Source organism: Tubulanus polymorphus, chromosome 7 (genome assembly GCF_964204645.1).
Source record: "Tubulanus polymorphus chromosome 7, tnTubPoly1.2, whole genome shotgun sequence".
NCBI lineage: Eukaryota > Metazoa > Nemertea > Palaeonemertea > Tubulaniformes > Tubulanidae > Tubulanus > Tubulanus polymorphus.
In genome coordinates this window covers 15,364,522-15,378,406 of record NC_134031.1, presented here as the reverse complement: position 1 = coordinate 15,378,406, position 13,885 = coordinate 15,364,522, and the positions used below count along the sequence as shown (strand labels likewise).

At 38.5% G+C, this 13,885-nt stretch overlaps 2 protein-coding genes across 2 annotated transcripts; both read right to left on the bottom strand.

Moving 5' to 3' along the window:
• Positions 1–1,876: 1,876 nt before the first annotated feature.
• On the bottom strand, positions 1,877–6,652 carry LOC141909025 (uncharacterized). Its single transcript, XM_074799353.1, has 3 exons — positions 6,165–6,652; positions 5,143–5,446; positions 1,877–4,020 (listed from the first exon to the last, which is right to left on the bottom strand). The coding sequence occupies exons 1-3, from the start codon at positions 6,584–6,586 to the stop codon at positions 3,439–3,441; spliced, it is 1,308 nt and encodes a 435-aa protein (XP_074655454.1). The 5' UTR covers positions 6,587–6,652; the 3' UTR covers positions 1,877–3,438.
• A 1,906-nt stretch (positions 6,653–8,558) lies between these two features.
• Positions 8,559–11,419, bottom strand: LOC141909018 (uncharacterized). Its single transcript, XM_074799345.1, has 4 exons — positions 11,280–11,419; positions 10,702–10,810; positions 9,769–10,211; positions 8,559–9,148 (listed from the first exon to the last, which is right to left on the bottom strand). The coding sequence occupies exons 3-4, from the start codon at positions 10,162–10,164 to the stop codon at positions 8,738–8,740; spliced, it is 807 nt and encodes a 268-aa protein (XP_074655446.1). The 5' UTR covers positions 10,165–10,211; positions 10,702–10,810; positions 11,280–11,419; the 3' UTR covers positions 8,559–8,737.
• Positions 11,420–13,885: the final 2,466 nt, after the last annotated feature.

The window sequence follows — 13,885 nt, the reverse complement described above, 5'->3', positions numbered from 1 at the left end:
TTTGAACTTGGCCCCAGAACGGTAGTTACCAACAGAGAATGGTCGGTGGTCGAACTGACCGGTTAGAGTTGCGTAATGAGGTCAGTTTCACTGGTCATTTAGCGGATAACCTCGGGAGTAATTCAACTCTTCTATTATGCCAGTTTATGTTGTTAAATGGCTTCGGGTAAATTAGCTTTGTATGTAAATAGATAGACCGGTAAAATCTGAGGTAGTGCAATCAGTTATGGAAGTGGTTTTTATGTGACTATGATGCGTAGTCTAGGAGTTTCGTAGTTCTCGGGTAAAAGTTTGACATCGGAAATGAACTATTTGATAACATCGCACCAAAGAAAAACAAGATACGTAGTACCGGTATGTTTTGATGTTATCGAGCTGATAATATTATGGAGGAGTTACTGTGGGCACTGATATTTTGCTCTTTTTCGTTCTTGTGATCACTAATACGTATGTAATTATCTCGTTTATTTTATTATGAATTGTGTATTTTATAATCAATCAATGGTTGTATATTATTACCTGCACAACGATTCTTCACTTTTACGAGTTTACGTTGAAAATCAGACTTTATTTCATTTTTACTTCGTACACAGATATGGAAGTGATATGGCGAGAAATTTCTTTATAAGGGCCGATTGTTTTTTTACAATAACAACAGGAAATAGCATCTATTCAGGTGCCACGATATGAAATATATTCAATACATGCCTATGTAGACCGATTGTAGGTTTATGAGGTAAATAAAGCCTTTGTACTGGCTTGGCATAACTAATTTGGGTCATATTATCAAACTTTGATTACAAGTAGTATAGGAATTCAAAGCAGAGCCCGTAGCTCGTCTTTTTTTTTCGCGTTATTTCCTGATTTCTATATCGTTTTCCCGCAGTAATCATGTGCATGGTTTAATGCATTTATAAGTCATTAAATATTGTTTCGAAATAGAGGAAAAAAAACATAATTATGTGATGTTAAGATTAGATAAGATAATGCGAATGATGACTGTATATATCTAACAATAATATATATAAATATATATATATATACATACCGATAATAAATAAATATATATATGATAATTTTATCAAGTAAATTTCTGGTAGATTTGGTTTGTGAAAGTGGTGGGAGTTACCAATGACCAATCGTTGATACTGAATAAGTAAACTGGTGTCTTGACTAATGTCTATTTCAACCTGACTTGAGAGCATTCCAGGTGGCCTAGCTCAGTCAGTTTTGGTAGTACATACCTGAAAAAGGTCTTAGTAGGACCAGAAAGGACAGGCAGTTGACCTAAATCATCATTTTTTAATCATGGAGTCTCTTTTCTCTCATGAACCCCTTTCAGTGAAGACTTTTTGGAAATCCTTCAATACAGTTTCAAATGGATTAAAAAATGATGATTTAGGTCAACTGCCTGTCCTTTCTGGTCCTACTAAGACCTTTATCAGGTATGTACTACCAAAAATGAGTGAGCTAGGCCACCTGGAATGCTCTCAAGTTAGGTTGAAATAGACATTAGGATGTAATTAGTTACCGAATGGGGACTCGAGGAACCAACAGAAGTCACATGCGATGTCATTCAGTCATTGAGTCTTTTAGGAGTCATCGGCAAAATTTCTATTCTGGAGGAGCAATCATCCATTTTTATCCTCTGGACTCCCGTATGTACAACGGTATTAAAGAATTTTTACTCTCCTCAAAACAGGTCCTGAAGTTCGCCACCCGCAGCCCTCATACCGATACTCTAGTTGAGTTTAACATCGGAAATAGACTTATCTTTAAAATCTGATAAGAGTCTAAATTAACCGGCAACCGTTGAACCGCGTTGTGGATGGAGTAAAAAAGACGCAAAAATCGACAAGATTTACATATATACGAGTGTTAATAATGTTCTTTATTTCGTACTACGGTACTTGAAAATATGAAGAAATATTTGGTAAATTCATTCGTTCGTCACAAGGGAAAAGCGTCAAAATTCAACGACGAATTCGGCGAATTATGATTGATAGATAAATGGCACAGCACGCGATCGAGTTTCCGGCAGCACACGCAAGACAAATTTAATACTGACGAGACACCAGTACAAATATACATGTCGTCTAGACATTGTTTTTTTTAAAACAATGTAAAATATGTAAGCATAGTGCATTGCATTAGTGCAATGGCAGACCTTGTACATTCTATATCGTTAAAAAAATCTAAATTCTTTGCTCCTAAATAGGCTAAAATACGATTTCTTCTTCGTTCATTTCTCTAGACTGAAAATACTTTCAAATTCCGATTATGATAAATACGATCGTCATCGTATGTCTGAGGAAGCGCGGTGGGTTTTAACATTAAATCAACAACAATAACAACAACAACGATAATGAATAAACACGGAGAAAGCACGAAATACTCGGGAAAATAATAAGAAACAAGTCGGTCGCGCTATTTCATCCTAGAACCGGAACTGGATTGGCGAACGATGGAAGTTCAAAATTACGGTCCGACGGTTTCGCAAACAAAAACTCACGATTTAATCTTGTTTCTAAAGGAATTTCGATATTTCTTGTAAATCCTTAAAACGATTATAACTCAGCCGCGAGAGAAGTGACCATTCCGAACGAATCAACTAAACGCATAAGTCGGCGTGACAGTAAGCCTACAGTAGACTGCACTCGGCTCAGATCCGCATGTCCCGGACGAAATATTTTGACCATACACCACTCCATTCAAGTGTTGCGACGATCCATTGTCGCTCTGACAGGCCAGGAGAAAATTGATCGGTCCCGAGGCAATCAAAGTCTAAATCTAAACTACTGATAACTGAATATTTCTATTAGCGCCGAACTAAAAACGAGAAATAATATCAACAAAATTCACTAATATCGGAATGGAAATTACGGTAACCCGACAAAGATAAACGTCATTCAATTGTTAAGATCTGGGAGCCCGGTTTCATAGACTGGTTCATTATAGAATACCCCTGAGGGTAGATCCTCAACCTGGGTGACATACAGTGTGAGACATGTTCCATGGAAAGAACTGACAAATTCTAAAATGGCCCCAGTGACGGATCTAGGGTCTAATTCAGGTAGACATGTCATATAATTATTAAAGTGCACCCCAAAAGAAAGCTCATCGGAAAACACTTATCGCATTTACATCTCATTACATTTCAAGCTTATGAATTTAAACTTCTTTCGGTATAGGCTTTACTATTTTCTCATAAAATTTCGGAACAACTTTTTCGCAGCCTACACCCTCCCCTTAGATCCGCCACTGAGCCTGCATCTATGAAACTCAGGGGGTGGCCAGATGAATAATATTCTAAATGCTACGCCTGCTAATCCATTAGCGATACCCGGTTAAGTTACATACAAAGTCGTGCCATTGCTGCTACTGCTGCTACGAAGCGACCGCGACGTGGACATTCTCCCTCTTATCCTCACACACGCGTCAGGTGTGCGGATACTTCTTCATGCGCATCAACCGCGTGTTCATGCCGAGCTTAATCGATCGCATGGCCATCGCGCGGTTGAAGTGGCGCTGCGTTTTCATCATCTCGCCGTACTCTTCGATGTTCGCCTCGACGGTCGTCAGTATCCCGCACAACACGACCATCACGAGAAACAGTATGATGAACAACGTGTAGTACGTCACCGTTCCGTCCGGGTTGACCTCCATCTCGCGCAGGTGCGCCTGCGCCGGCTGGAACCCGGCCTTCAACTCGAGTGTGTGACGGAAGTGATGGGTCGCCTCTTGATAGTGGCCGTACGCTTTCAGAATCTCGCCAAGCGTGAAATGTTGTAGCCACGGGTTTTGGTCGGGCGGCTGCATCTCGAGCGAGCGCCGCGTTAAGAATATCGCGTCGTCCAGATATTGTAAGTTGAATAGTACGCGCGCTAGATTCAACAGAACGTCCGGATTATTCGGAGATATCGATAACGCCTTGCGGAAGCATTCTATCGACAATTGCGTGTTGCCTTTGATGCGCCAAAAGTTTCCTATCTGATTATAAACCTGCGCAGACTTCGGACGCTGAAAAAGATCGAAATAAAATTCAAATTTCGGGTTTAACGAGACAATGCAGGGGCGTAGCCAGACTACTGAGCGCAGAGCTTCGTGAGATCTTCACGGAACTTTTTTGATAATTTTGACTTTTTTAGATTTTTAGAATTTTTAACTTTTTAGAAATGTTGGACTGGGTCGATTTTTAAATTGAAATTTGGGATTCCCCATAACCTACTTCTACTTTCACAAGGAAGTATCAGATACAGCATTGTTTTTTTAATCTATCCCCAGAACTTCCTTGATAAGCTACAAGGTTCATTAAATCGCTGCATATTAACTTGTTTTTTAGTTAACGAGCGGACCTTTTCCTTCATTCTGAGAATCCAACACCCCCCTCCCAGCTAACTCCTTATCCCAACCGTATAAAAATTTTTAACGAAAAACTAATGAATATTAATTAAAAGCTGATATCTACAGCGTACACAACAGCTGCACCTGAAAACTGCCTCAATTCAAAGAATAAGACATCATTTCATCGAGTCCTGTACATGTAGATATTTTGTCACAGGTGGCTAATGTTATTTTAATGTACATTATAGTAGTATCATTGTAGTAGTAATATAGTAGTACTAGAAATAATAAGGAGACATTTCACAGTCGATTTTGAACTCAAAATGAATCAATTTCCAATGTCCTTAACCATTAGAATCCGAGAAAATAAACACTCAAAAGGTCATTCATAAAGACCATAGGCTACTTCCCCCTATGTGCGTTCCAACATTGTTTAAAATAGCATACATGGGGAGAGACAGTTTAAAATTCGGCTAAATATTGCGTACATACGTACTTATGGCTTAAGACTTTTTTAATTAATTATGCTGCAGCTTCTGCACTTTTTGAATGATAAGCCTAGTCATATCAGATCTTATCTTACAGTCGAATCTTTTAAAAATCTAATCAGAAAACTTATCTCTTCCAACGAACCTATTTGTCATTATCACCGGAGGTAGTCGTCAATTTTATGTCGAGTATTCCTAACATGTTTGTTTTGAACTTTTGTCTCATTTTATTAAAAGCGCTAAGATTACATCATAGAATATATTGAGAATTAACTATCATCATTACAAAAAAAGCTTATCATATACAAACCTCTTTTCTATTTTTGCGCAATCTCTTCTCTAATTCGGTCATATCGATCTCCGAATTTCTGCTGCCCTTTTTACGAAATATCATGGCCACCTCCGGCTCGGGGATGTGCGGATGGTCTTTACGATTGGTGATGCCGCGTAGGTGGTCGAACGGCGTCGAATTCACCGCTTTACCGCAGTCTAAAGTCTCCTTTTTATGTTTAATATCCGTCGGTTTTTGTCGCGTCAGATTGTTTTTATCGACGGCACTATTTTTACTATTCGACGGCGCGAGATCCTTTTTCGGCGAAGTTCCTTTAATAGTTCTGTACAAAAAAAAAAACATCGCAGAAGTTTTAAAAATTCCAAAAACAATGATCATTCAGCAAATTTGAAAATGGTCAACCCCCTACTACACACAGAATCTACAGGTCATCATTAAGAGAAACCCACAATATCAATTCAAACAACTGTTATTGTTTTTTCTTACTTTTCAGGCAGAATCCTTCAACCCTTTTTCAGACTTTATCTCAAAATGACAGTTAGCCCGATAGTTAAATCGATATTGAGGGGTTTCTCTTAATGATAGGCAATTAATCAAAATTGGAAATAGCCCCAACTATTTACCGGTCTAAAAGTCCGACCCAAGACATTTTTGTAAATTAGCTCTAATCTCGAATGGCGCTTTTAAAATTAACAGGGGGTATTAACACAAACCTCCCATATAGGTATATACTTGCTAAGTTAGGTTGAAGGTGACAAGCCTATTGTAGCGTTACATTCAGAAAGCTTGTTTGTTTATGCTTTAAGTGATTTAGATCACGATTTCCCATGACTAACCCAATTGGACTAAGGATCAAGGGCTTCAACCTTAAGAGCTTCAACTGACCCACAGCCTTTAAAGTGAGGCCCTAACACTGAAAACAGCCAGAATTGCCATTCAGTCAGTACTGATAATGAATGTAAGACAGTATTCACACCTTGCGCAACTGAGGCTGAAATAACATATACTCCTCAAAAGGGACTCAAATTTTCTCTACTTACTCAGCTTTTACGATATTATTCTGGTTAGTACTAGTTACGCGCGGGGTGTTATCGTATTGTTGCTGTATACACGTCGACGAGTCCGAGGAGGTGGCGCCGCCGGTACCCCCCTCGCCGCCCGCCGCGCGCGCTTCTAACTTCCATCCCCCGTTGAACAGAACCTTGTTCGTCGTGAGTATACCGAGTAGCGGATCGGGATCGGTTTCCGATCCGACGCCGGTCTCTTCATCTCGTAACAGAGACTGGTCTGCAGCCATGTGATGGTGATGATGGTGGTCCTGAGTCGAGTCCGGCGGCATTGCCTGCACTACTCGGCCGTCGCTGAGCTTCCAGTGAGTCGACGTGCGGGAATTACTGTGAATTACGTGCATCGAGATGATGTATAGCGCCATATAGGACATACAGGGCAAGTCACAGACCATCGTGACCCCGTAAACATTCAATAATCAATCGACAGCTGTTTGTTCGTGTTTGACAGATCCCTCAATGGCGATCATCGGGTAGCGGTAAAACGCGGACGAAGGATTGAAAAAAAGGACTCATCCACTGGATTTAATTTATAAGGTCTCTATTGCATTTTATTAAAACAGAAATGACTACGATGGTTTCTACGCTATATTTTGCCATTATTTCTATGTTTTTTTTTCTTTATTCCAATATTTTGTAAATAAAATAATTCATTCGAATTTCGAATAAGCTAACAGTAAAACGCGTAAGAAGGACAATCGTACGACTGTGCGTAAAACGCGGGTGTCGGATCAGTTTTCCTAGGTCGAATACTAACTACGAGATTTTTCCTAGAATAGTAACGGCCATTATTCGCCTCGATCAGAGTCAATCCCGAATGCTGGGTACGACGTTTAATGTTTTGCATGTGAGCGGCAATCCACTAAGCTCATTCTTGACATGGATGGGCACCTTTAGTAGCGGGTCTCGAGACCTTTTCTTATTTTGGGGTTTTACTGTAAAGAGTCGATTAAGGTCCTTACGATGAGAAAAAGGCTTGAAAATTTATACTCTGTAAGATATTTCATTTCCCAATATGTTAAGATGAATTATTCATTTCTGATTGATTCAATCTAATGTACCAAATATCATGGGACTATTATATTTTCAATGATATGTTTTGTCGTGTAACTTGTAGGTGTGAATGGGGTATGAATCTGCGTGAATGTGAGAATGTGGGTGACTGGGCCCTTCAGGTAATAAGTTTATTTTGACTTCACCAGTCGTCCAGCGCCTTATATTGCAATAATTTTGTATTCATTCCTGCTACTTCATATTGTAATTTAAATCGTTAACAAAACATTATCATTATTACCATTTAATAATGATAATAATGATAATGCTAATATGTTTTTCCTTTCTGCTGAGCTTAAAAGTGGACCTGGCCACCGGCTGCGTATCCTGTACAATACGTAGAAAAAATCACAAGCAGGCTAACCATAAGAAGCTAAACATACGAGACCCAACCGGAACTGATTAGAAAACTGAACATTTTATTGCGTTTTTCAAAATGACCCGGCCTATTGGAGATTTGGAGGAACAAAGCTTTTGTATGAATTGAAGACACTGGGAACAACAGTGGGATTAAGCTTTTCGTGATATAGGTTTTTGAACTACAATCAGTCTTTTACTGCCGCGCAATCACGAATAAAGTCATAAGCCAATATATTTTTCAAGTGCATTGATTACTGCGAGATTTCGATGACGTCGTCACATCAAACAGCTGTGTCGAATAAAGCTATTGCGTATTTGATGCCAAGAATCTTGTTATTGCGACACCGATATCCTGATTTTACCAGCTGTGCTTGACTCGAAGATAACATTTCACCATTACACACCAACTACAGCGCGCACGTGAAAATATGCACGCACATACTTCTTTCTAAACATTACATTGAACTTGATATTCAATATTTCGTCTATTAGTAGATTACCCACACTCAAACGTAGTGAACGGATAATAAGATTAAACCCACTAAGTAAAAATCAAATGTATTTTTCAAAAAAAAAACAATTTGAGACACGACGTTTCAATCTCACACTAGAGATTATCGTCAGGTGCGAGATTATGTCTAAAAACGAGGGGTATGTAAACTATCAAGCTCAAGGAAACGTTTTCGGACTTGATTTTTTCGTTATTATCATGGGATTCTCTTAACATTTTCGTCACATCACGTATATAGTGTCGTATTAACGACGATCATTAGGATAGAATCCGATTGCCAATATGAGACTTTTACAGTGAAATCGATGGACCTGAAAACCCGATTGTTGTGATAACCCCTCATAAGTTTCTTTCGATTTGAAAACCTGCACATGATAACATTACGAATACAATCAATCTGTACAGTCGTGCATATTTTTTATTGTATTATATTGTATCATATGTATAATGTATAATTGAAAGTATCAAAATGTCTGCTTCTTTTAACATGGAAGACTTTCCGTAGGTGTCCTCGCATCGAGGAGTATTCATATCTCGATAAATCCGTCCTATTCCGGAGGCACAAACAGGTGTTTCGGAATCAACGCCGATAGCAAAGTGGAAATAATCATGTATATCCAATCTATTGGTGGCATTGTTCTTCCATATCGAAAGCTGATTGAAATGCTAGATTATTCCTCGACGCATCGGCTGCTATCTTAGCCGCGCGTAACGTCATTTCCGCTTCCATTTCGATCGTTTTTAACCGGCGCTCCCACTGCACGGTCGATATCCGTTTACTCCAAATATCACAACCTATCAACCCGTACGTAATCAATATAATCAAAAACCCGAGCACCACGAAACCGGCCGATATGACGGTCATTTCGAGAACTTGGACGTACGTGTGATACGTCCGTAATATGACACTCATCGGATTGATCGGATCGTACAAACAGTCGAAAGTTGTCCCCGGTTTGCCGTACTTTAGATATTCTCTATATATAGCGCGTTGATTGTCACCCGTACTTGGACCACATCGAGTATACGTGCACTGAAAATATACACGTAATTATCGTTCAGTTAGATGTAGAAGCAAAAATGATGAAAAGCTACGGAATTCTAGAAAATGGGATTGATTCACCTTTATCCTTTTTTGTTATGCATATACAGTCAAACCTTGCTAGTAAGATGCCCGTGGGAAAATGAGAAATTATCGTATTAACCGAATTTTGTGTTAACCATTTGATAAAAACAATACCATACTAACAGACAACCCATAAGTTCATTGCACGCGTGGTCAGCGCCACCACACAATAGATAGCTCAGACTACGCATAGATAATGCGGACGAGTTCAACTCATTATAGACCCCATCGTACCTACGAGCAATCATCTCAATGAGATGATTGCTCGTAGATCGTACCATAGATCGTACAGTTTAAAACGTTTTGCTGGGCATTTCATATTTATGTGATCGTACTAAGCAAACATTCTTATAGCAAAATATTAAAAGAAAGGCCGGGAATTCTTAAATGCATCGTATTCTAAGGTTTTCGTTGTAAGCCAAATCGTACTAACGAGGCTCGACTGTTTAGCTACAGAACTACAGAACTGTGTTTTAGGTCTCAGAGCCGTCGATATTTTTAAGTACATATTATGAAAATTCGCTCACGTTTTTCTTATCTTCGAGCATATCGTACAATACGAACTCATTTTCGTGAATCATCGAGGTGAACTGGTTTCCCTCCGCCGATCGATACGACACGACGATCGTCAGGCACGGGTAAGACATTCGATTCTGTATCCAACTGACCATCGACGCCGGACAAAACGGCCACGTCCCGACCGAAGTAAAACGCCACCCTCCTCGCCATGATGAATTCACCGTCGTGCACGCTGTCGGTTTGTAGTGTTTAACTTGTAAAAACGGAATGAGCATATTCACCACGAAGATTATACATAAACTAAGTCCGATCGTGACGAATGTTGCCGCCAATAAGTAAATTGTTTTTCCTATACGTTTTTTGTCGATGACAGCTTTGATAAGTCGTCTCAGCAAGCTCATCATCGTTGTTTCCGGAAGTTGCTTCTCCGCGTATTAGTCACTCATTCGATCTGTTACGTAATAAGCATTTTTACAGTTTCCAGGCGCCGTGTTTTTGGTACCCGCTGGCTTCCGTGTTGTTGAATTTATTTCCCTATTTTTCCCCGGTTAGATTTTCTTATTTCGCTCATATCTCTGGGATTGGATTAAGATAGAAACAAAGTTAAATATTGACGAACTCCTCAGTTGATGATTAACTTTTTTATGATATGTCATTCATAAAGTTACTGCAACATTGCGCGCCGGGATTAAACAGGGGGGAAATTGGGACAAAAGAATTCAACAATGCAGACCCATCGGGTACCCAAAAACAAGGCGCCTGGAAACTGTAAAAAGGTTTATCGGTGATAAGATTCCTCATCGAAAATAGAAAATCAATCATTTCAAAACAAGTTATGGTTAAGTTTGTCTGAAATTAGCGATCAGCAACTATTATTAGTAAATTTCGTCGCATAATTCATAAGGAGAAATCAGATTATTCTATTTAACATATACACTCACCCTCACGATCAGTACGATCAGCTGCTTGTATTTGTTGAGCAATACAAATGTTGAATCCCCTGACGCGCCATATATGTAGAGTAGATGTCCGTTCTATAGCTTCAGTTCTCTAAATTAAATTCATTAATTTACAATCTAACAGAAATTCATCACCAGCCGTTCGGATGTGTACTTGTGATTTATTCAAACCAGCAGTATACTAGCCTACTGCCTTCGATATCAAGTACGTCTGTCGATTATTGCTAGGTTTACAATTCATAATCTTAAAGAACAGCTGTTTCACCGCGTAGAATATTATTCAGATGGGCGCGGTGACGACAATGAAAATACCGTATTTCAATCTTATCCAGTATCGATTAATGTGAAACGCCATTATTATTTCAATCATTGATTATTGTGATTTTATTCGGCACATCGCATTCCAAAACGGCGCACGCATTGTGAATCTATCTGATTGAAAACATCTCTTTTATTTCCCTTATGTTATAGGCTAACTATACAGTCGATTTGATAATAAAATCACGTATACCCGTCATATTTTGAAGAAAAAACTATAGTGAAATTGACTAGATACTCACTGTTAAATCGTCAACAAAAATATGATCTAATGTTCGCAAACAGCTTGCTGTATATGTCGTTTTTTCGTTTAATCTGTTTTGTGTACTTAAATGAGTGAAGTTGGTAGAAGCGTTTATTTGCAGTACTTATAACCAGATGTTTGTTTTAGTTATGAGTTATGTACACAGCTTCATCGAAATCTACACATACTAAGTATTTACCGCCTGGAAATCATGGAAAATGGGAAAATGCTGACGATGTGGCCATCGTCATCATTAAATGTAATGATACATATAAAAACTAGACCTGTCATCCTGGTGTAAAACATTTTCAAAATCAAATATTTTAGATATTCAGTCGTCAAATAACTTCCCTATCATAAATCATTTTCACAAAAAATATAATGTCCTCGAATATCACTACCTCACAAAAATTAAATTCTTCTTAAAAATAGTTAATCATAATTTTGACACCAGGAAGATAGATTTGTATAAATGGGCCCAAATTCTGAATGTTAGATCAGAGTTCAGAACAAGCTCTCTGGCGGAGAACTAGAAATATTTTTTAAGCTGCAGTGGAAAAAGATAAAAGAATGCTGAAATATTAAACGATGTATTCTAATGCTGACTGCGTCTTGGATTCTACTGGTTTGATCTGATTCTGGAAGTACATCGAAACGAATGATGTTACAATGGTTTCAGTTGTCACGAGAATATAATCGGTGTAATTTTGTTGCACCTAGGACCTCGGAACAAATTGGTTACTGCCAGTTAGCAAATTTCCTTTTGCCATTCAAATCGAACAAAGGTGCAAATACCGAATACGTTTACTGTTTGTTGATCGCTCATAAATTACCTCATACTTTAGGTAATGTTTAACGAATAATCCCGATGAGACATTGCGTGAATAATCGATGATATGATATGCTTTATTTTCATGTAAAACTTTTACAGAATTATTGATGAATAAACATATACGTAAGAAATGTAATAATATTAATTGAATGACTGTTATGCGCCAACACTTAATTTGTACGAGAAATGCGTACCCCGAGGGGTTGGTCTGCTGCAGAAAACACTCGATTTTCTTGAATCCTGTGTTGTTTGGGCGCAATGCATCATGTAAAATGTTATGTCGTCCTTTTAATTCTGTACATATTTCAAATTACTCGCCGGTTAAGAATACATGATTCACCTCATTAAAATTAACGTCATTTTAAAATTTTCACGTTCTGCCGCAATTTGTAGATATTTTTTATATCAGAACACGATATTAGAGCCACGTAACATCAAACATTTGAAATCAGACTCTAGGACTTTTTACATGTTATTAACTGGCGAGAATTATCATCTAAATTGTAAACATTGCATCGAGCTCAGTCAGTGAATGAGGACTCGCACTCATGATGACTTCAACATTACTTCAACCAAATTCTAATATCACCGCAATAACCTCCGCAGAAGTGACGGCTGATCCAGCGGAATGCGTGCACCCACCGGTCAGATGGCAATATACCTTCAGCGTCTATATGTACATATTAGCATATTTACCGGCGTCGTTAATGGGAATAGTTCTCAATTCAGCTACAATTACAGTTTTTCGCCGTATCGATAGCGACACGTATCTGACAGTCATAATTCTGGCGTGGTTTGATTTGCTTTTTCTAATCGCGGTGTTTATACTTTATCCACTACGAACAATCATAATCTACGCATCGCTCTACACACACATACACAGGTACGATGACTGGTATTTTGGACACGAAATAATCATTTGGGTGATGCCTTTTTTCTTCGTTTTTCAAATGGCCAGGAATTGGTCTGTTGTTATATTGAACTTAGAAAGATTAATAGTTGTCGCTAGCCCGCTGTATTTCAGACGGTTTTGGGCCAAAACTCAAATCACTTGTCTCGCAGTTTCCAATTTCGTTGTCTCGGTATTTCTAAACTGGCCTTACTTCTTTCCTCTGTATCTTCCTGCTAGAGCTTCTTGGCATTGTTTTGGAAAGATCTCACTGTACACTATGGGAACATTTGGAGCTAAAACTATCCGAACTCCTTTCAATTACAATTTTGATATCGCATACACGTTTACATACCACACTTATATGTTCATGTGCATTATTTCTCCATTCGTTATATTGGTTTTGATAAACATCGCGCTGATGGCCTTGATCCAACGAAATCATTACAAACAGCGAAAGGAATTAGCCACTTCTACGGTCAGAATACCGTCTACAGATTCGAAAGAGCAGAAGATTTTGAAGATGATTCTTTTGATAGTTTTGATGTTCATGATATTTGAAATTCCTGCTTCAATTGACCGTCTTATAACTTATTTTGAAACACAGTTCGCTTTAAAGCGTAGCGTTTCTTTTAATTCATTCATGGTAATCAGGAAGATTGGAATTCTATTGAGTATTTTAGATTCCTCGTTGAATTTTGCCGTGTACTGTTCAACTAATACGCTTTTCAAAAAAACCGCCAAAAGATTTTTCCTGGTTCACTATTTCACTCGTTAAATATGCGCTTGGTTTAGGACGGATTGTATTCATGCAAACCCTACTAGAACTACTGCTGATCGCTGGGTTTAATTTGGATCCTTTGCGTAACGACTGCAGGGTCCA

What these genes read in the sequence shown, in the direction of transcription:
- LOC141909025 (XM_074799353.1), bottom strand. Translation starts at nt 6,586, where the DNA reads ATGGTCTGTGACTTGCCCTGTATGTCCTATATGGCGCTATACATCATC. An exon ending in AATAATATCGTAAAAGCTGA is followed by an intron (nt 5,447 to 6,164) that starts GTAAGTAGAGAA and finishes TTTTTTGTACAG; the next exon opens with AACTATTAAAGGAACTTCGC. An exon ending in TGCGCAAAAATAGAAAAGAG is followed by an intron (nt 4,021 to 5,142) that starts GTTTGTATATGA and finishes GATCTTTTTCAG; the next exon opens with CGTCCGAAGTCTGCGCAGGT.
- LOC141909018 (XM_074799345.1), bottom strand. Translation starts at nt 10,164, where the DNA reads ATGATGAGCTTGCTGAGACGACTTATCAAAGCTGTCATCGACAAAAAA. An exon ending in TGCTCGAAGATAAGAAAAAC is followed by an intron (nt 9,149 to 9,768) that starts GTGAGCGAATTT and finishes GTATATTTTCAG; the next exon opens with TGCACGTATACTCGATGTGG.